This window comes from Telmatherina bonti (genome assembly GCF_933228915.1).
Source record: "Telmatherina bonti genome assembly, chromosome: 5".
NCBI classification, from domain to species: Eukaryota; Metazoa; Chordata; class Actinopteri; order Atheriniformes; family Telmatherinidae; genus Telmatherina; species Telmatherina bonti.
Window position 1 is genome coordinate 5,724,923 of NC_136623.1, and position 22,648 is coordinate 5,747,570.

A 22,648-nucleotide genomic window follows, 5' to 3' on the forward strand; every position below is an offset into this window, starting at 1 on the left:
TGTCCTCCAGATGTTCCCCAGATGTCCTCCAGATGTCCTCCAGATGTCCCCCAGATGTCCTCCAGATGTCCCCCAGATGTCCCCCAGATGTTCCCCAGATGTCCTCCAGATGTTCCCCAGATGTCCTCCAGATGTCCTCCAGATGTCCCCCAGATGTCCCCCAGATGTCCTCCAGATGTTCCCCAGATGTCCCCCAGATGTCCCCCAGATGTCCCCCAGATGTTCCCCAGATGTCCCCCAGATGTTCCCCAGATGTCCTCCAGATGTTCCCCAGATGTCCTCCAGATGTCCTCCAGATGTCCTCCAGATGTCCCCCAGATGTCCCCCAGATGTCCTCCAGATGTTCCCCAGATGTCCCCCAGATGTCCCCCAGATGTTCCCCAGATGTCCCCCAGATGTCCTCCAGATGTCCCCCAGATGTCCCCCAGATGTTCCCCAGATGTCCCCCAGATGTCCTCCAGATGTCCCCCAGATGTCCTCCAGATGTCCTCCAGATGTTCCCCAGATGTCCCCCAGATGTTCCCCAGATGTCCCCCAGATGTCCTCCAGATGTCCCCCAGATGTCCTCCAGATGTCCTCCAGATGTTCCCCAGATGTCCTCCTTCCTGCGGAACGTGCAGCTGGAAGCCTCTCTACTCCTGCACCTTCTTCAGCTCGGAGGTTGCTGAAGGAGCAGCCTCCTCCGGACTGCTCAGAGAGCACATCTCCATGGACGTGTTGGTCTTGCTGCCGGCCTCCGGACCCCCCAGCCGGTCCGGTCTGAGCCGGTTTGGCTTCGACCTCCAGATGTGGAGCGCGGCGAGCAGCAGCACGAAGATGCAGGCGGCCAGCAGGAAGGAAACCACCACCAGCTCGCTGTGGTAGCTCTTCTCTCTCTGAATCTCCGGCGAGGAATGGCTCTCCCTTCTGGAGGTGGACTCCTGCTCCAGGTTTCCAGGATCTGGTTTAGTTCTCGTTGTGATGCTGCCAACCCCGGATCTGGTCACGTGGACCTCTGACCTTCCTGTAAAGTCCTGGTCCAGTCCAGGATCTTTCTTCGGAGTGATGAATCTTCTCTCCTCTCCCGGACCTTCTCCCTCCCAGCCGGCAGCCTGCGGCTCCTCCGTCGCCACCTCCTCAAACACGTCGTCTTCGGCCTGCGTGGTCGAGGGCTTCATGGCGCGTGGAGAGGCCACCTGGCCGCCGTGCACGTTGTACCTGATGACTACTTCTCTGAATCCGTCCTCCTCCGCCTGGCAGGTGTAGGTCCCAAACGTGCTGGAGGAGGCGAGGAAGCTGAGGCTGCCGTCAGCTGAGTGGAGGAAGAGCTCCTCCGGCAGGGTCCTGAAGCCCGAGGAGGTCCAGGAGAGAGAAGCCAGGTTGGATGGTTTCACACACCGAAGCTTCACCACTTCGTTCAGAGAAACTCGGACTTCTGCAGGCGGAGAGACGAGCAGAAAGAGACGGTTAATGTCATGATTCATGACTGCAGCGGATCTCAGGCGGGGAGGACGTCACCTCGGTCTTCAGCCATGTTCTCCTCGCGACACTCGTCCTGAATGCTGCTGGTCTCCAGAAGCTGCAGCCTGGAAGGTAAACAGACAACCTGTCAGTCAGCGCTCAGGGCAGAGGCTCCAGCTGCAGACGGCCTTTCTGGAAAAACCTTCTTCACATGTTCTAAACATGTTCTTCACACGTTCTAAACATGTTCTTCACACGTTCTAAACATGTTCTTCACACGTTTTAAACATGTTCTTCACATGTTCTAAACATGTTCTTCACACGTTCTAAACATGTTCTTCACACGTTCTAAACATGTTCTTCACACGTTTTAAACATGTTCTTCACATGTTCTAAACATGTTCTTCACACGTTCTAAACATGTTCTTCACACGTTCTAAACATGTTCTTCACATGTTCTAAACATGTTCTTCACACGTTCTAAACATGTTCTTCACACGTTCTAAACATGTTCTTCACATGTTTTAAACATGTTCTTCACATGTTCTAAACATGTTCTTCACGCGTTCTAAACATGTTCTTCACATGTTCTAAACATGTTCTTCACACGTTCTAAACATGTTCTTCACACGTTTTAAACATGTTCTTCACATGTTCTAAACATGTTCTTCACACGTTCTAAACATGTTCTTCACATGTTCTAAACATGTTCTTCACACGTTCTAAACATGTTCTTCACACGTTCTAAACATGTTCTTCACACGTTCTAAACATGTTCTTCACATGTTCTTCACACGTTCTAAACATATTCTTCACACGTTCTAAACATGTTCTTCACATGTTCTAAACATGTTCTTCAAACGTTCTGAACATGTTCTTCACACGTTCTGAACATGTTCTTCACACGTTCTGAACATGTTCTTCACACGTTCTAAACATGTTCTTCACACGTTCTAAACATGTTCTTCACACGTTCTAAACATGTTCTTCACATGTTCTAAACATGTTCTTCACACGTTCTAAACATGTTCTTCACACGTTCTAAACATGTTCTTCACATGTTCTTCACACGTTCTAAACATATTCTTCACACGTTCTAAACATGTTCTTCACACGTTCTAAACATGTTCTTCACACGTTCTAAACATGTTCTTCACACGTTCTGAACATGTTCTTCACACGTTCTAAACATGTTCTTCACACGTTCTAAACATGTTCTTCACACGTTCTAAACATGTTCTTCACATGTTCTTCACACGTTCTAAACATGTTCTTCACATGTTCTTCACACGTTCTAAACATATTCTTCACACGTTCTAAACATGTTCTTCACACATTCTAAACATGTTCTTCACACGTTCTAAACATGTTCTTCACACGTTCTAAACATGTTCTTCACATGTTCTTCACACGTTCTAAACATGTTCTTCACACGTTCTAAACATGTTCTTCACATGTTCTTCACACGTTCTAAACATATTCTTCACACATTCTAAACATGTTCTTCACACGTTCTAAACATGTTCTTCACATGTTCTAAACATGTTCTTCACACGTTCTAAACATGTTCTTCACATGTTCTTCACACGTTCTAAACATATTCTTCACATGTTCTAAACATGTTCTTCACACATTCTAAACATGTTCTTCACACGTTCTAAACATGTTCTTCACATGTTCTTCACACGTTCTAAACATGTTCTTCACACGTTCTAAACATGTTCTTCACACGTTCTAAACATATTCTTCACACGTTCTAAACATGTTCTTCACACGTTCTAAACATATTCTTCACACGTTCTAAACATGTTCTTCACACATTCTAAACATGTTCTTCACACGTTCTAAACATGTTCTTCACATGTTCTAAACATGTTCTTCACACGTTCTAAACATGTTCTTCACATGTTCTTCACACGTTCTAAACATATTCTTCACATGTTCTAAACATGTTCTTCACACATTCTAAACATGTTCTTCACACGTTCTAAACATGTTCTTCACACGTTCTAAACATGTTCTTCACATGTTCTTCACACGTTCTAAACATATTCTTCACACGTTCTAAACATGTTCTTCACACGTTCTAAACATGTTCTTCACACGTTCTAAACATGTTCTAAACATGTTCTTCACATGTTCTCAGCATCGACTCGGCAGTAAAACCTGAAGTCTGACAGAGAGGAACGTTTTTCTGAATGACGTCTCATCAGGTCACATTTCATTCCCAGGATAAAAAACATGAACATTTACTGGTTTAACTGGGAACAGATCTGTAACCTGACTGGTTTAACTGGGAACAGATCTGTAACCTGACTGGTTTAACTGGGAACAGATAGGTAACCTGACCGGTTTAACTGGGAACAGATAGGTAACCTGACCGGTTTAACTGGGAACAGATCTGTAACCTGACCGGTTTAACTGGGAACAGATCTGTAACCTGACTGGTTTAACTGGAAACAGATAGGTAACCTGGCCGGTTTAACTGGGAACAAATCTGTAACCTGACTGGTTTAACTGGGAACAGATCTGTAACCTGACCGGTTTAATTGGGAACAGTTAGGTAACCTGACTGGTTTAACTGGGAACAGATCTGTAACCTGACCGGTTTAACTGGGAACAGATAGGTAACATGACTAGTTTAACTGGGAACAGATCTGTAACCTGACCGGTTTAACTGGGAACAGATCTGTAACCTGACTGGTTTAACTGGGAACAGATCTGTAACCTGACCGGTTTAACTGGGAACAGATCTGTAACCTGACTGGTTTAACTGGGAACAGATCTGTAACCTGACCGGTTTAACTGGGAACAGATAGGTAACCTGACTGGTTTAACTGGGAACAGATAGGTAACCTGACCGGTTTAACTGGGAACAGATCTGTAACCTGACTGGTTTAACTGGGAACAGATAGGTAACCTGACCGGTTTAACTGGGAACAGATCTGTAACCTGACCGGTTTAACTGGGAACAGATAGGTAACCTGACCGGTTTAACTGGGAACAGATCTGTAACCTGACTGGTTTAACTGGAAACAGATAGGTAACCTGGCCGGTTTAACTGGGAACAAATCTGTAACCGGACTGGTTTAACTGGGATCAGATCTGTAACCTGACCGGTTTAACTGGGAACAGTTAGGTAACCTGACTGGTTTAACTGGGAACAGATCTGTAACCTGACTGGTTTAACTGGGATCAGATCTGTAACCTGACTGGTTTAACTGGGAACAGATAGGTAACCTGACCGGTTTAACTGGGAACAGATCTGTAACCTGACCGGTTTAACTGGGAACAGATCTGTAACCTGACCGGTTTAACTGGAAACAGATAGGTAACCTGACCGGTTTAACTGGGAACAGATCTGTAACCTGACCGGTTTAACTGGGAACAGATCTGTAACCTGACCGGTTTAACTGGAAACAGATAGGTAACCTGACTGGTTTAACTGGGAACAGATCTGTAACCTGACCGGTTTAACTGGGAACAGATAGGTAACATGACTGGTTTAACTGGGAACAGATCTGTAACCTGACCGGTTTAACTGGGAACAGATCTGTAAACCTGACTGGTTTAACTGGGAACAGATCTGTAACCTGACCGGTTTAACTGGAAACAGATCTGTAACCTGACTGGTTTAACTGGGAACAGATCTGTAACCTGACTGGTTTAACTGGGAACAGATAGGTAACCTGACTGGTTTAACTGGGAACAGATAGGTAACCTGACCGGTTTAACTGGGAACAGATCTGTAACCTGACCGGTTTAACTGGGAACAGATCTGTAACCTGACTGGTTTAACTGGGATCAGATCTGTAACCTGACCGGTTTAACTGGGAACAGATCTGTAACCTGACCGGTTTAACTGGGAACAGATAGGTAACCTGACCGGTTTAACTGGGAACAGATCTGTAACCTGACCGGTTTAACTGGGAACAGATAGGTAACCTGACTGGTTTAACTGGGAACAGATCTGTAACCTGACCGGTTTAACTGGGAACAGATCTGTAACCTGACCGGTTTAACTGGGAACAGATAGGTAACCTGACCGGTTTAACTGGGAACAGATAGGTAACCTGACCGGTTTAACTGGGAACAGATCTGTTACCTGACCGGTTTAACTGGGAACAGATAGGTAACCTGACCGGTTTAACTGGGAACAGATCTGTAACCTGACCGGTTTAACTGGGAACAGATCTGTAACCTGACCGGTTTAACTGGGAACAGATCTGTAACCTGACCGGTTTAACTGGGAACAGATAGGTAACCTGACTGGTTTAACTGGGAACAGATAGGTAACCTGACCGGTTTAACTGGGAACAGATCTGTAACCTGACCGGTTTAACTGGGAACAGATCTGTAACCTGACCGGTTTAACTGGGAACAGATCTGTAACCTGACCGGTTTAACTGGGAACAGATCTGTAACCTGACTGGTTTAACTGGGATCAGATCTGTAACCTGACCGGTTTAACTGGGAACAGATCTGTAACCTGACCGGTTTAACTTGGAACAGATAGGTAACCTGACCGGTTTAATTGGGAACAGATAGGTAACCTGACTGGTTTAACTGGGAACAGATTTGTAACCTGACCGGTTTAACTGGGAACAGATTTGTAACCTGACCAGTTTAACTGGGAACAGATAGGTAACCTGACCGGTTTAACTGGGAACAGATAGGTAACCTGACTGGTTTAACTGGGAACAGATAGGTAACCTGACTGGTTTAACTGGGAACAGATAGGTAACCTGACTGGTTTAACTGGGAACAGATTTGTAACCTGACCGGTTTAACTGGGAACAGATTTTTAACCTGACCGGTTTAACTGGGAACAGATAGGTAACCTGACCGGTTTAACTGGGAACAGATAGGTAACCTGACTGGTTTAACTGGGAACAGTTAGGTAACCTGACTGGTTTAACTGGGAACAGATCTGTAACCTGACTGGTTTAACTGGGATCAGATCTGTAACCTGACTGGTTTAACTGGGAACAGATAGGTAACCTGACCGGTTTAACTGGGAACAGATAGGTAACCTGACCGGTTTAACTGGGAACAGATAGGTAACCTGACTGGTTTAACTGGGAACAGATCTGTAACCTGACCGGTTTAACTGGGAACAGATCTGTAACCTGACCGGTTTAACTGGGAACAGATCTGTAACCTGACCGGTTTAACTGGGAACAGATAGGTAACCTGACTGGTTTAACTGGGAACAGATAGGTAACCTGACCGGTTTAACTGGGAACAGATCTGTAACCTGACCGGTTTAACTGGGAACAGATCTGTAACCTGACTGGTTTAACTGGGATCAGATCTGTAACCTGACCGGTTTAACTGGGAACAGATCTGTAACCTGACCGGTTTAACTTGGAACAGATAGGTAACCTGACCGGTTTAATTGGGAACAGATAGGTAACCTGACTGGTTTAACTGGGAACAGATTTGTAACCTGACCGGTTTAACTGGGAACAGGTAGGTAACCTGACTGGTTTAACTGGGAACAGATTTGTAACCTGACCAGTTTAACTGGGAACAGATAGGTAACCTGACCGGTTTAACTGGGAACAGATAGGTAACCTGACTGGTTTAACTGGGAACAGATAGGTAACCTGACTGGTTTAACTGGGAACAGATAGGTAACCTGACTGGTTTAACTGGGAAAAGATTTGTAACCTGACCGGTTTAACTGGGAACAGATTTTTAACCTGACCGGTTTAACTGGGAACAGATAGGTAACCTGACCGGTTTAACTGGGAACAGATAGGTAACCTGACTGGTTTAACTGGGAACAGATAGGTAACCTGACTGGTTTAACTGGGAACAGTTAGGTAACCTGACTGGTTTAACTGGGAACAGATCTGTAACCTGACTGGTTTAACTGGGATCAGATAGGTAACCTGACTGGTTTAACTGGGAACAGATAGGTAACCTGACCGGTTTAACTGGGAACAGATTTGTAACCTGACCAGTTTAACTGGGAACAGATCTGTAACCTGACCGGTTTAACTGGGAACAGATCTGTAACCTGACCGGTTTAACTGGGAACAGATAGGTAACCTGACTGGTTTAACTGGGAACAGATAGGTAACCTGACTGGTTTAACTGGGAACAGATAGGTAACCTGACTGGTTTAACTGGGAACAGATTTGTAACCTGACCGGTTTAACTGGGAACAGATAGGTAACCTGACTGGTTTAACTGGGAACAGATTTGTAACCTGACCAGTTTAACTGGGAAATGATAGGTAACCTGACCGGTTTAACTGGGAACAGATAGGTAACCTGACTGGTTTAACTGGGAACAGTTAGGTAACCTGACTGGTTTAACTGGGAACAGATCTGTAACCTGACTGGTTTAACTGGGATCAGATCTGTAACTTGACTGGTTTAACTGGGAACAGATAGGTAACCTGACCGGTTTAACTGGGAACAGATCTGTAACCTGACCGGTTTAACTGGGAACAGATCTGTAACCTGACCGGTTTAACTGGGAACAGATCTGTAACCTGACCGGTTTAACTGGAAACAGATAGGTAACCTGACTGGTTTAACTGGGAACAGATCTGTAACCTGACCGGTTTAACTGGGAACAGATAGGTAACATGACTGGTTTAACTGGGAACAGATCTGTAACCTGACCGGTTTAACTGGGAACAGATCTGTAACCTGACTGGTTTAACTGGGAACAGATCTGTAACCTGACCGGTTTAACTGGAAACAGATCTGTAACCTGACTGGTTTAACTGGGAACAGATCTGTAACCTGACCGGTTTAACTGGGAACAGATAGGTAACCTGACTGGTTTAACAGGGAACAGATAGGTAACCTGACCGGTTTAACTGGGAACAGATCTGTAACCTGACTGGTTTAACTGGAAACAGATAGGTAACCTGGCCGGTTTAACTGGGAACAAATCTGTAACCTGACTGGTTTAACTGGGAACAGATCTGTAACCTGACCGGTTTAATTGGGAACAGTTAGGTAACCTGACTGGTTTAACTGGGAACAGATCTGTAACCTGACCGGTTTAACTGGGAACAGATCGGTAACATGACTAGTTTAACTGGGAACAGATCTGTAACCTGACCGGTTTAACTGGGAACAGATCTGTAACCTGACTGGTTTAACTGGGAACAGATCTGTAACCTGACCGGTTTAACTGGGAACAGATCTGTAACCTGACTGGTTTAACTGGGAACAGATCTGTAACCTGACCGGTTTAACTGGGAACAGATAGGTAACCTGACCGGTTTAACTGGGAACAGATAGGTAACCTGACCGGTTTAACTGGGAACAGATCTGTAACCTGACTGGTTTAACTGGGAACAGATAGGTAACCTGACCGGTTTAACTGGGAACAGATCTGTAACCTGACCGGTTTAACTGGGAACAGATAGGTAACCTGACCGGTTTAACTGGGAACAGATCTGTAACCTGACTGGTTTAACTGGAAACAGATAGGTAACCTGGCCGGTTTAACTGGGATCAGATCTGTAACCTGACCGGTTTAACTGGGATCAGATCTGTAACCTGACCGGTTTAACTGGGAACAGTTAGGTAACCTGACTGGTTTAACTGGGAACAGATCTGTAACCTGACTGGTTTAACTGGGATCAGATCTGTAACCTGACTGGTTTAACTGGGAACAGATAGGTAACCTGACCGGTTTAACTGGGAACAGATCTGTAACCTGACCGGTTTAACTGGGAACAGATAGGTAACCTGACCGGTTTAACTGGGAACAGATAGGTAACCTGACCGGTTTAACTGGGAACAGATCTGTAACCTGACCGGTTTAACTGGGAACAGATAGGTAACCTGACCGGTTTAACTGGGAACAGATCTGTAACCTGACCGGTTTAACTGGGAACAGATCTGTAACCTGACCGGTTTAACTGGGAACAGATCTGTAACCTGACCGGTTTAACTGGGAACAGATAGGTAACCTGACTGGTTTAACTGGGAACAGATAGGTAACCTGACCGGTTTAACTGGGAACAGATCTGTAACCTGACCGGTTTAACTGGGAACAGATCTGTAACCTGACCGGTTTAACTGGGAACAGATCTGTAACCTGACCGGTTTAACTGGGAACAGATCTGTAACCTGACTGGTTTAACTGGGATCAGATCTGTAACCTGACCGGTTTAACTGGGAACAGATCTGTAACCTGACCGGTTTAACTTGGAACAGATAGGTAACCTGACCGGTTTAATTGGGAACAGATAGGTAACCTGACTGGTTTAACTGGGAACAGATTTGTAACCTGACCGGTTTAACTGGGAACAGATAGGTAACCTGACTGGTTTAACTGGGAACAGATTTGTAACCTGACCAGTTTAACTGGGAACAGATAGGTAACCTGACCGGTTTAACTGGGAACAGATAGGTAACCTGACTGGTTTAACTGGGAACAGATAGGTAACCTGACTGGTTTAACTGGGAACAGATAGGTAACCTGACTGGTTTAACTGGGAACAGATTTGTAACCTGACCGGTTTAACTGGGAACAGATTTTTAACCTGACCGGTTTAACTGGGAACAGATAGGTAACCTGACCGGTTTAACTGGGAACAGATAGGTAACCTGACTGGTTTAACTGGGAACAGATAGGTAACCTGACTGGTTTAACTGGGAACAGTTAGGTAACCTGACTGGTTTAACTGGGAACAGATCTGTAACCTGACTGGTTTAACTGGGATCAGATCTGTAACCTGACTGGTTTAACTGGGAACAGATAGGTAACCTGACCGGTTTAACTGGGAACAGATAGGTAACCTGACCGGTTTAACTGGGAACAGATAGGTAACCTGACTGGTTTAACTGGGAACAGATAGGTAACCTGACCGGTTTAACTGGGAACAGATTTGTAACCTGACCGGTTTAACTGTGAACAGATCTGTAACCTGACCGGTTTAACTGGGAACAGATCTGTAACCTGACCGGTTTAACTGGGAACAGATAGGTAACCTGACTGGTTTAACTGGGAACAGATAGGTAACCTGACTGGTTTAACTGGGAACAGATAGGTAACCTGACTGGTTTAACTGGGAACAGATTTGTAACCTGACCGGTTTAACTGGGAACAGATAGGTAACCTGACTGGTTTAACTGGGAACAGATTTGTAACCTGACCAGTTTAACTGGGAAATGATAGGTAACCTGACCGGTTTAACTGGGAACAGATAGGTAACCTGACTGGTTTAACTGGGAACAGTTAGGTAACCTGACTGGTTTAACTGGGAACAGATCTGTAACCTGACTGGTTTAACTGGGATCAGATCTGTAACTTGACTGGTTTAACTGGGAACAGATAGGTAACCTGACCGGTTTAACTGGGAACAGATCTGTAACCTGACCGGTTTAACTGGGAACAGATCTGTAACCTGACCGGTTTAACTGGGAACAGATCTGTAACCTGACCGGTTTAACTGGAAACAGATAGGTAACCTGACTGGTTTAACTGGGAACAGATCTGTAACCTGACCGGTTTAACTGGGAACAGATAGGTAACATGACTGGTTTAACTGGGAACAGATCTGTAACCTGACCGGTTTAACTGGGAACAGATCTGTAACCTGACTGGTTTAACTGGGAACAGATCTGTAACCTGACCGGTTTAACTGGAAACAGATCTGTAACCTGACTGGTTTAACTGGGAACAGATCTGTAACCTGACCGGTTTAACTGGGAACAGATAGGTAACCTGACTGGTTTAACAGGGAACAGATAGGTAACCTGACCGGTTTAACTGGGAACAGATCTGTAACCTGACTGGTTTAACTGGAAACAGATAGGTAACCTGGCCGGTTTAACTGGGAACAAATCTGTAACCTGACTGGTTTAACTGGGAACAGATCTGTAACCTGACCGGTTTAATTGGGAACAGTTAGGTAACCTGACTGGTTTAACTGGGAACAGATCTGTAACCTGACCGGTTTAACTGGGAACAGATAGGTAACATGACTAGTTTAACTGGGAACAGATCTGTAACCTGACCGGTTTAACTGGGAACAGATCTGTAACCTGACTGGTTTAACTGGGAACAGATCTGTAACCTGACCGGTTTAACTGGGAACAGATCTGTAACCTGACTGGTTTAACTGGGAACAGATCTGTAACCTGACCGGTTTAACTGGGAACAGATAGGTAACCTGACCGGTTTAACTGGGAACAGATAGGTAACCTGACCGGTTTAACTGGGAACAGATCTGTAACCTGACTGGTTTAACTGGGAACAGATAGGTAACCTGACCGGTTTAACTGGGAACAGATCTGTAACCTGACCGGTTTAACTGGGAACAGATAGGTAACCTGACCGGTTTAACTGGGAACAGATCTGTAACCTGACTGGTTTAACTGGAAACAGATAGGTAACCTGGCCGGTTTAACTGGGATCAGATCTGTAACCTGACCGGTTTAACTGGGATCAGATCTGTAACCTGACCGGTTTAACTGGGAACAGTTAGGTAACCTGACTGGTTTAACTGGGAACAGATCTGTAACCTGACTGGTTTAACTGGGATCAGATCTGTAACCTGACTGGTTTAACTGGGAACAGATAGGTAACCTGACCGGTTTAACTGGGAACAGATCTGTAACCTGACCGGTTTAACTGGGAACAGATCTGTAACCTGACCGGTTTAACTGGGAACAGATCTGTAACCTGACCGGTTTAACTGGAAACAGATAGGTAACCTGACTGGTTTAACTGGGAACAGATCTGTAACCTGACCGGTTTAACTGGGAACAGATAGGTAACATGACTGGTTTAACTGGGAACAGATCTGTAACCTGACCGGTTTAACTGGGAACAGATCTGTAAACCTGACTGGTTTAACTGGGAACAGATCTGTAACCTGACCGGTTTAACTGGAAACAGATCTGTAACCTGACTGGTTTAACTGGGAACAGATCTGTAACCTGACCGGTTTAACTGGGAACAGATAGGTAACCTGACTGGTTTAACTGGGAACAGATAGGTAACCTGACCGGTTTAACTGGGAACAGATCTGTAACCTGACCGGTTTAACTGGGAACAGATCTGTAACCTGACTGGTTTAACTGGGATCAGATCTGTAACCTGACCGGTTTAACTGGGAACAGATCTGTAACCTGACCGGTTTAACTGGGAACAGATAGGTAACCTGACCGGTTTAACTGGGAACAGATCTGTAACCTGACCGGTTTAACTGGGAACAGATAGGTAACCTGACTGGTTTAACTGGGAACAGATCTGTAACCTGACCGGTTTAACTGGGAACAGATCTGTAACCTGACCGGTTTAACTGGGAACAGATAGGTAACCTGACCGGTTTAACTGGGAACAGATAGGTAACCTGACCGGTTTAACTGGGAACAGATCTGTAACCTGACCGGTTTAACTGGGAACAGATAGGTAACCTGACCGGTTTAACTGGGAACAGATCTGTAACCTGACCGGTTTAACTGGGATCAGATCTGTAACCTGACCGGTTTAACTGGGAACAGATCTGTAACCTGACCGGTTTAACTGGGAACAGATCTGTAACCTGACCGGTTTAACTGGGAACAGATAGGTAACCTGACTGATTTAACTGGGAACAGATAGGTAACCTGACCGGTTTAACTGGGAACAGATCTGTAACCTGACCGGTTTAACTGGGAACAGATTTGTAACCTGACCGGTTTAACTGGGAACAGATAGGTAACCTGACCGGTTTAACTGGGAACAGATCTGTAACCTGACCGGTTTAACTGGGATCAGATCTGTAACCTGACCGGTTTAACTGGGAACAGATCTGTAACCTGACCGGTTTAACTGGGAACAGATCTGTAACCTGACCGGTTTAACTGGGAACAGATAGGTAACCTGACTGGTTTAACTGGGAACAGATAGGTAACCTGACCGGTTTAACTGGGAACAGATCTGTAACCTGACCGGTTTAACTGGGAACAGATAGGTAACCTGACTGGTTTAACTGGGATCAGATCTGTAACCTGACCGGTTTAACTGGGAACAGATAGGTAACCTGACCGGTTTAACTGGGAACAGATCTGTAACCTGACTGGTTTAACTGGGAACAGATCTGTAACCTGACCAGTTTAAGTGGGAACAGATAGGTAACCTGACCGGTTTAACTTGGAACAGATAGGTAACCTGACCGGTTTAACTGGGAACAGATAGGTAACCTGACTGGTTTAACTGGGAACAGATAGGTAACCTGACTGGTTTAACTGGGAACAGATCTGTAACCTGACCAGTTTAACTGGGAACAGATAGGTAACCTGACCGGTTTAACTTGGAACAGATAGGTAACCTGACCGGTTTAACTGGGAACAGATAGGTAACCTGACTGGTTTAACTGGGAACAGATTTGTAACCTGACCAGTTTAACTGGGAACAGATCTGTAACCTGACCGGTTTAACTGGGAACAGATCTGTAACCTGACCGGTTTAACTGGGAACAGATAGGTAACCTGACTGGTTTAACTGGGAACAGATAGGTAACCTGACTGGTTTAACTGGGAACAGATAGGTAACCTGACTGGTTTAACTGGGAACAGATTTGTAACCTGACCGGTTTAACTGGGAACAGATAGGTAACCTGACTGGTTTAACTGGGAACAGATTTGTAACCTGACCAGTTTAACTGGGAACAGATAGGTAACCTGACCGGTTTAACTGGGAACAGATAGGTAACCTGACTGGTTTAACTGGGAACAGATAGGTAACCTGACTGGTTTAACTGGGAACAGATTTGTAACCTGACCAGTTTAACTGGGAACAGATAGGTAACCTGACCGGTTTAACTTGGAACAGATAGGTAACCTGACCGGTTCAACTGGGAACAGATAGGTAACCTGACTGGTTTAACTGGGAACAGATAGGTAACCTGACTGGTTTAACTGGGAACAGATTTGTAACCTGACCAGTTTAACTGGGAACAGATAGGTAACCTGACTGGTTTAACTGGGAACAGATTTGTAACCTGACCAGTTTAACTGGGAACAGATCGGTAGCGATCAGTAGTATGTCATACTGGTTAGAAGTGCTTGTGAGGAAATGGAAGTCAGTGGAATTTCCCACACAAACATCATTAATATGTCAAATATTTATATGACAGAAAAGTTGCCTTTCACTTTGAGGTTGTGGACGAGTTTGTAAATCACTGGAACTCTTGGATCGCATCCCAGACAGCACAAGAAGTTTTGCCCAAATGTGTCCTGCACTCTCAGGGTTGGTTAAATAAGACTGTAGAAGCCTAAACCCAGTCACATGATCACCACGTGGCCCTCAGGATACTGCCATTAGGAGCCCTTCCTGTATGAGGAGCATTTCCAGCCCATCCGACGAAACTCTGGGCCAAATTTGGCCTGCACATAACCTCGGGCCACTTGCACCTTCCAACAGATCCCATGCCAGGAATCTTGCTGTGATTATAGATGGTGATGGACAAGCAGGCCAGCATGGTGGTCAAGTTTAGCTTTTTCCAGCTCAGACTCATCAGTAAGGTCAAACCCGATCTAAGCAAAAGAGACCTCAAAAGAGTCATTCATGCATCTCCTCTCGCTTAGACTACTGCAACTCCCCATATGTAGGAATGGAACAATCAGGACTTCAGCGCCTGCAGCTTGATCAGAATGCACCGGCCAGCTTCTCTCTGGTACAAAGAAACATGAGCCCATAACTCCGGTGCTCTCTTCACTCCACGGGCTTCCAGTCAAGTTCCGGATTGATTTAAAGATTCTTTTATTTGTTTTTAAGTGTCTGAATGTTTCAGAGTTTCTGTCTGTGCTTATTGAAAAGCATCGGCCCTCTGGAGCCCTCCGGTCAGCCAGTCGGATGGTCTTAAAGGTTCCACGCTCAAATTAGAGAACAAGAGGAGACAGAGCCTTTGCTCTGAAACTGTGGAACGCGCTGCCTCTAACTGCAGTCTGCTCAGCCTGTTCAGTTTAAATCTCGGCAGAAAACACGTCTGTTTGCTTTGACCTTTGGCTGATCATGGTCACATCAGGAACTTTTTATGTAACAATGGACACAGAACTCGCCAGTGCCGTAACTAAACCGGAAGTGGCCCGGATTCGGCCCAAACATGTCTGCTATCTGGGATACGTGTCTTTTTTCACAGTTTCCAGCCTCGTTATTTTGGTTTGTTTGACGTCCACATTGTGACTGAAATCCAGCTGCACATTTTCAGCACCGAGGTTTCCTGCCATGAGACTGGATCCTGGTCTTCCGGATTACCTGTACAGTGCCTGGATTCTTTGATCTGTGGATTATCATGTTTGTGTGTCATAACCTTCACTCACATGTCGTCATGGCCGCTGTCCAGACCAGAGCAGATCTTTCTTGTCCGGCTCCATCCACACAGAGGGTCTCTGGCCAGAACACACTGACTGCAGCTCCTGTAGATCGAACACCTGGCCACAGGTACGGCCGTCACGCCCTCAGATGTTCCTACGTAGACAACCCCCTACAGAACCAGATCAGCACCGTTAGCTGGACTCTGACTGGAATGACAAATTTCTGACGTCCCCTAACAACATGTAGTCCAACATCGTCTTCGTCCTGTCTCTCCTCTTAGACGTCCCCTAACGACGTCTAGTCAAGCATCGTCTTCGTCCTGTCTCTCCTCAAAGACGTCCCCTAACGACGTCTAGTCAAGCGTCGTCTTCGTCCTGTCTCTCCTCTGAGACGTCCCCTAACGACATCTAGTCTGGCATCGTCTTCGTCCTGTCTCTCCTCAAAGACGTCCCCTAACGACGTCAAGTCGGGCATCGTCTTCGTCCTGTCTCTCCTCTTAGACGTCCCCTAACGACGTCAAGTCGGGCATCGTCTTCGTCCTGTCTCTCCTCTTAGACGTCCCCTAACGACGTCTAGTCAAGCATCGTCTTCGTCCTGTCTCTCCTCTTAGACGTCCCCTAACGACGTCTAGTCAAGCATCGTCTTCGTCCTGTCTCTCCTCTTAGACGTCCCCTAACGACGTCTAGTCTGGCATCGTCTTCGTCCTGTCTCTCCTCAAAGACGTCCCCTAACGACGTTAAGTCGGGCATCGTCTTCGTCCTGTCTCTCCTCTTAGACGTCCCCTAACGATGTCAAGTCGGGCATCTTCTTCGTCCTGTCTCTCCTCTTAGACGTCCCCTAACGATGTCTAGTCAAGCATCGTCTTCGTCCTGTCTCTCCTCTTAGACGTCCCCTAACGACGTCTAGTCAAGCATCGTCTTCGTCCTGTCTCTCCTCTTAGATGTCCCCTAACGACGTCTAGTCAAGCATCGTCTTCGTCCTGTCTCTCCTCTTAGACGTCCCCTAACGATGTCAAGTCGGGCATCTTCTTCGTCCTGTCTCTCCTCTTAGACGTCCCCTAACGACGTCTAGTCAAGCATCGTCTTCGTCCTGTCTCTCCTCTTAGACGTCCCCTAACGACGTCTAGTCAAGCATCGTCTTCGTCCTGTCTCTCCTCTTAGATGTCCCCTAACGACGTCTAGTCAAGCATCGTCTTCGTCCTGTCTCTCCTCTTAGACGTCCCCTAACGATGTCAAGTCGGGCATCGTCTTCGTCCTGTCTCTCCTCTTAGACGTCCCCTAACGACGTCTAGTCAAGCATCGTCTTCGTCCTGTCTCTCCTCTTAGACGTCCCCTAACGACGTCAAGTCGGGCATCGTCTTCGTCCTGTCTCTCCTCTTAGACGTCCCCTAACGACGTCTAGTCAAGCATCGTCTTCGTCCTGTCTCTCCTCTTAGACGTCCCCTAACGACGTCTAGTCAAGCATCGTCTTCGTCCTGTCTCTCCTCTTAGACGTCCCCTAACGATATCAAGTCGGGCATCGTCTTCGTCCTGTCTCTCCTCTTAGACGTCCCCTAACGACGTCAACTCAAGCATCGTCTTCGTCCTGTCTCTCCTCTTAGACGTCCCCTAACGACGTCAAGTCGGGCATCGTCTTCGTCCTGTCTCTCTTCTTAGACGTCCCCTAACGACGTCTAGTCAAGCATCGTCTTCGTCCTGTCTCTCCTCTTAGACGTCCCCTAACGACGTCTAGTCAAGCATCGTCTTCGTCCTGTCTCTCCTCTTAGACGTCCCCTAACGACGTCAAGTCGGGCATCGTCTTCGTCCTGTCTCTCCTCTTAGACGTCCCCTAACGATGTCAAGTCGGGCATCGTCTTCGTCCTGTCTCTCTTCTTAGACGTCCCCTAACGACGTCAAGTCGGGCATCGTCTTCGTCCTGTCTCTCTTCTTAGACGTCCCCTAACGACGTCAAGTCGGGCATCGTCTTCGTCCTGTCTCTCTTCTTAGACGTCCCCTAACGACGTCTAGTCAAGCATCGTCTTCGTCCTGTCTCTCCTCTTAGACGTCCCCTAACGACGTCTAGTCAAGCATCGTCTTCGTCCTATCTCTCCTCTTAGACGTCCCCTAACGACGTCTAGTCAAGCATCGTCTTCGTCCTGTCTCTCCTCTTAGACGTCCCCTAACGATGTCAAGTCGGGCATCTTCTTCGTCCTGTCTCTCCTCTTAGACGTCCCCTAACGACGTCAAGTCGGGCATCGTCTTCGTCCTGTCTCTCCTCTTAGACGTCCCCTAACGACGTCTAGTCCGGCATCGTCTTCGTCCTGTCTCTCCTCTGAGACGTCCCCTAACGACGTCTAGTCCGGCATCGTCTTCGTCATGTCTCTCCTCTGAGACGTTCCCTAACGACGTCTAGTCAAGCATCGTCTTCGTCCTGTCTCTCCTCTTAGACGTCCCCTAACGACGTCTAGTCCGGCATCGTCTTCGTCCTGTTTCTCCTCTGAGACGTCCCCTAACAACGTCTAGTCCGGCATCGTCTTCGTCCTGTTTCTCCTCTGAGACGTCCCCTAACGACGTCTAGTCAAGCATCGTCTTCGTCCTGTCTCTCCTCTGATACGTCCCCTAACGACGTCTAGTCCGGCATCGTCTTCGTCCTGTTTCTCCTCTGAGACGTCCCCTAACGACGTCTAGTCAAGCATCGTCTTCGTCCTGTCTCTCCTCTGATACGTCCCCTAACAACGTCTAGTCAAGCATCGTCTTCGTCATGTCTCTCCTCTGAGACGTCCCCTAACGACGTCTAGTCAAGCATCGTCTTCGTCCTGTCTCTCCTCTTAGACGTCCCCTAACGACGTCTAGTCCGGCATCGTCTTCGTCCTGTTTCTCCTCTGAGACGTCCCCTAACGACGTCTAGTCAAGCATCGTCTTCGTCCTGTCTCTCCTCTTAGACGTCCCCTAACGACGTCTAGTCAAGCATCGTCTTCGTCCTATCTCTCCTCTTAGACGTCCCCTAACGACGTCTAGTCAAGCATCGTCTTCGTCCTGTCTCTCCTCTTAGACGTCCCCTAACGATGTCAAGTCGGGCATCTTCTTCGTCCTGTCTCTCCTCTTAGACGTCCCCTAACGACGTCAAGTCGGGCATCGTCTTCGTCCTGTCTCTCCTCTTAGACGTCCCCTAACGACGTCTAGTCCGGCATCGTCTTCGTCCTGTCTCTCCTCTGAGACGTCCCCTAACGACGTCTAGTCCGGCATCGTCTTCGTCATGTCTCTCCTCTGAGACGTTCCCTAACGACGTCTAGTCAAGCATCGTCTTCGTCCTGTCTCTCCTCTTAGACGTCCCCTAACGACGTCTAGTCCGGCATCGTCTTCGTCCTGTTTCTCCTCTGAGACGTCCCCTAACAACGTCTAGTCCGGCATCGTCTTCGTCCTGTTTCTCCTCTGAGACGTCCCCTAACGACGTCTAGTCAAGCATCGTCTTCGTCCTGTCTCTCCTCTGATACGTCCCCTAACGACGTCTAGTCCGGCATCGTCTTCGTCCTGTTTCTCCTCTGAGACGTCCCCTAACGACGTCTAGTCAAGCATCGTCTTCGTCCTGTCTCTCCTCTGATACGTCCCCTAACAACGTCTAGTCAAGCATCGTCTTCGTCATGTCTCTCCTCTGAGACGTCCCCTAACGACGTCTAGTCAAGCATCGTCTTCGTCCTGTCTCTCCTCTTAGACGTCCCCTAACGACGTCTAGTCCGGCATCGTCTTCGTCCTGTTTCTCCTCTGAGACGTCCCCTAACGACGTCTAGTCAAGCATCATCTTCGTCCTGTCTCTCCTCTGATACGTCCCCTAACGACGTCTAGTCCGGCATCGTCTTCGTCCTGTCTCTCCTCTGATACGTCCCCTAACAACGTCTAGTCCGGCATCGTCTTCGTCCTGTCTCTCCTCTGATACGTCCCCTAACAACGTCTAGTCCGGCATCGTCTTCGTCCTGTCTCTCCTCTGATACGTCCCCTAACGACGTCTAGTCCGGCATCGTCTTCGTCCTGTCTCTCCTCTGATACGTCCCCTAACGACGTCTAGTCCGGCATCGTCTTCGTCCTGTCTCTCCTCTGAGACGTCCCCTAACGACGTCTAGTCCGGCATCGTCTTCGTCCTGTCTCTCCTCTGATACGTCCCCTAACGACGTCTAGTCCGGCATCGTCTTCGTCCTGTCTCTCCTCTGAGACGTCCCCTAACGACGTCTAGTCCGGCATCGTCTTCGTCCTGTCTCTCCTCTGATACGTCCCCTAACGACGTCTAGTCCGGCATCGTCTTCGTCCTGTCTCTCCTCTGATACGTCCCCTAACGACGTCTAGTCCGGCATCGTCTTCGTCCTGTCTCTCCTCTGATACGTCCCCTAACGACGTCTAGTCCGGCATCGTCTTCGTCCTGTCTCTCCTCTGATACGTCCCCTAACGACGTCTAGTCCGGCATCGTCTTCGTCCTGTCTCTCCTCTGAGACGTCCCCTAACGACGTCTAGTCCGGCATCGTCTTCGTCCTGTCTCTCCTCTGATACGTCCCCTAACGACGTCTAGTCCGGCATCGTCTTCGTCCTGTCTCTCCTCTGAGACGTCCCCTAACGACGTCTAGTCCGGCATCGTCTTCGTCCTGTCTCTCCTCTGATACGTCCCCTAACGACGTCTAGTCCGGCATCGTCTTCGTCCTGTCTCTCCTCTGATACGTCCCCTAACGACGTCTAGTCCGGCATCGTCTTCGTCCTGTCTCTCCTCTGAGACGTCCCCTAACGACGTCTAGTCAAGCATCGTCTTCGTCCTGTCTCTCCTCTGATACGTCCCCTAACAACGTCTAGTCCGGCATCGTCTTCGTCCTGTCTCTCCTCTGATACGTCCCCTAACAACGTCTAGTCAAGCATCGTCTTCGTCCTGTCTCTCCTCTGAAACGTCCCCTAACGACGTCAAGTCTGGCATCATCTTTGTCTTGTCTCTCCTCTGAGACGTCCCCTAACGACGTCTAGTCAAGGATCGTCTTCGTCCTGTTTATCCTCTGAAACGTCCCCTAACGACGTCTAGTCAAGCATCGTCTTCGTCCTGTCTCTCCTCTGAGACGTCCCCTAACGACATCTAGTCTGGCATCGTCTTTGTCCTGTCTCTCCTCTGAGACGTCCCCTAACGACGTCTAGTCAAGCATCGTCTTCGTCCTGTCTCTCCTCTGATACGTCCCCTAACAACGTCTCGTCAAGCATCGTCTTCGTCCTGTCTCTCCTCTGATACGTCCCCTAACAACGTCTAGTCAAGCATCGTCTTCGTCCTGTCTCTCCTCTGATACGTCCCCTAACAACGTCTAGTCAAGCATCGTCTTCGTCCTGTCTCTCCTCTGAAACATCCCCTAACGACGTCTAGTCAAGCATCGTCTTCGTCCTGTCTCTCTTCTGAAACGTCCCCTAACGACGTCTAGTCAAGCATCGTCTTCGTCCTGTCTCTCCTCTGAGACGTCCCCTAACGACATCTAGTCTGGCATCGTCTTTGTCCTGTCTCTCCTCTGAGACGTCCCCTAACGACGTCTAGTCTGGCATCGTCTTTGTCCTGTCTCTCCTCTGAGACGTCCCCTAACGACATCTAGTCAAGCATCGTCTTCGTCCTGTCTCTCCTCTGAGACGTCCCCTAACGACATCTAGTCTGGCATCGTCTTTGTCCTGTCTCTCCTCTGAGACGTCCCCTAACGACGTCTAGTCCGGCATCGTCTTCATCCTGTCTCTCCTCTTAGACGTCCCCTAACGACATCTAGTCTGGCATCGTCTTTGTCCTGTCTCTCCTCTGAGACGTCCCCTAACGACGTCTAGTCTGGCATCGTCTTCGTCCTGTCTCTCCTCTTAGACGTCCCCTAACGACGTCTAGTCTGGCATCGTCTTTGTCCTGTCCCTTCTCTGAGTGTTTTGTGCTTCCTTCTCCCCTTCATGCCAAAACTGCCAGGAATCACCAAAGCAACCATGAGGTCCAGATTTCTCAGTGAAATATTTAATTTAGAAACGAAACAGGAAGAAGTGACTTCATCAAACACATATTAGATTCATTTATACCTCTTCATGTATAATTCTTTCCATCAGAGGTGTCAGATTTACCTTGGAGGAGGAAAATATGATGTTTTTGACAAGCTGAGGTTTTGTGAAGACCTGAATCTCCTCAATGACTCGGGGACCTTGATCAAGCAAAGCCACCTTGTGGAGAAGGCCGGATTCTGGAAGTGAGATGATACCAAGATACAAAACAGATATAACTTTGTATTTTCAGCATAAAGAGAATTTTTCAGAAATAATGAAGGAAAAACATGTTCTGCATCCCACCTGTAAGCAGAAACAGGATGGTGTAGTGTTTCCCGTTGGCCGCCTGCGTCCTCATCACCGCGATGCGACTGTACTGCTGCTCAGACGTGACAACAATCGGTCCGTTGTCTGTTTTCATGCCGTTCCTGGTCAGGAAAGTCCTCTTCACCATCATCAGGTCAGAATCTGGAGAATCAGCGAGTCCACACTGGAAAACATGGAGAGAGAACCTTACCGTTCCATCTGATCACTATGGGAAATTATGAGAAAAATATGGTGGGCCCAAAGACGAACCCTGAGGAACACCATTATCTCTTTTTTTTTTTTTTTTTTTTTTTTTTTTTTTTTAAAGTTCATTTTATACACCATTTATTCTGATCAACTCAGAAATAACATATTTACAGCTAAAGAAAAATGAAGTGATCAATCACGTGCGGCAGTAAAAGCATCTTCATGGGGAATTCATGGTGAATTCGGAAAGCCGGATTCATCCTCACCTTTCCGAGTAGATGCGACTGTTTTCCGAGAAATGGACTCCACTGGAGGCTTGTCTTATCCAAAGTCATATAAGTGGACATGAACACAGCTCTGATGTCCTTCAGCTTAAACACACAGACTGCAGACTCTGGGCTCCTGGACCT

At 47.4% G+C, this 22,648-nt stretch overlaps 1 protein-coding gene across 1 annotated transcript in view; it reads right to left on the reverse strand.

Annotated features, from left to right (window-relative positions):
* Positions 1-632: 632 nt before the first annotated feature.
* LOC306755950 (semaphorin-4B-like) overlaps positions 633-22,648 on the reverse strand; it is a gene marked incomplete at its 3' end in the record, with an annotated part of 50,016 nt that continues 28,000 nt past the window's right edge. The window contains exons 9-14 of the mRNA XM_079240540.1: positions 22,505-22,646; positions 22,029-22,215; positions 21,807-21,922; positions 15,732-15,895; positions 1,498-1,565; positions 633-1,414 (exon numbers count right to left, since the gene is read on the reverse strand). Of these exons, the coding sequence (XP_079096666.1) occupies positions 633-1,414; positions 1,498-1,565; positions 15,732-15,895; positions 21,807-21,922; positions 22,029-22,215; positions 22,505-22,646 (1,459 nt within the window). The remainder of the gene's footprint in view (positions 1,415-1,497; positions 1,566-15,731; positions 15,896-21,806; positions 21,923-22,028; positions 22,216-22,504; positions 22,647-22,648) is intronic.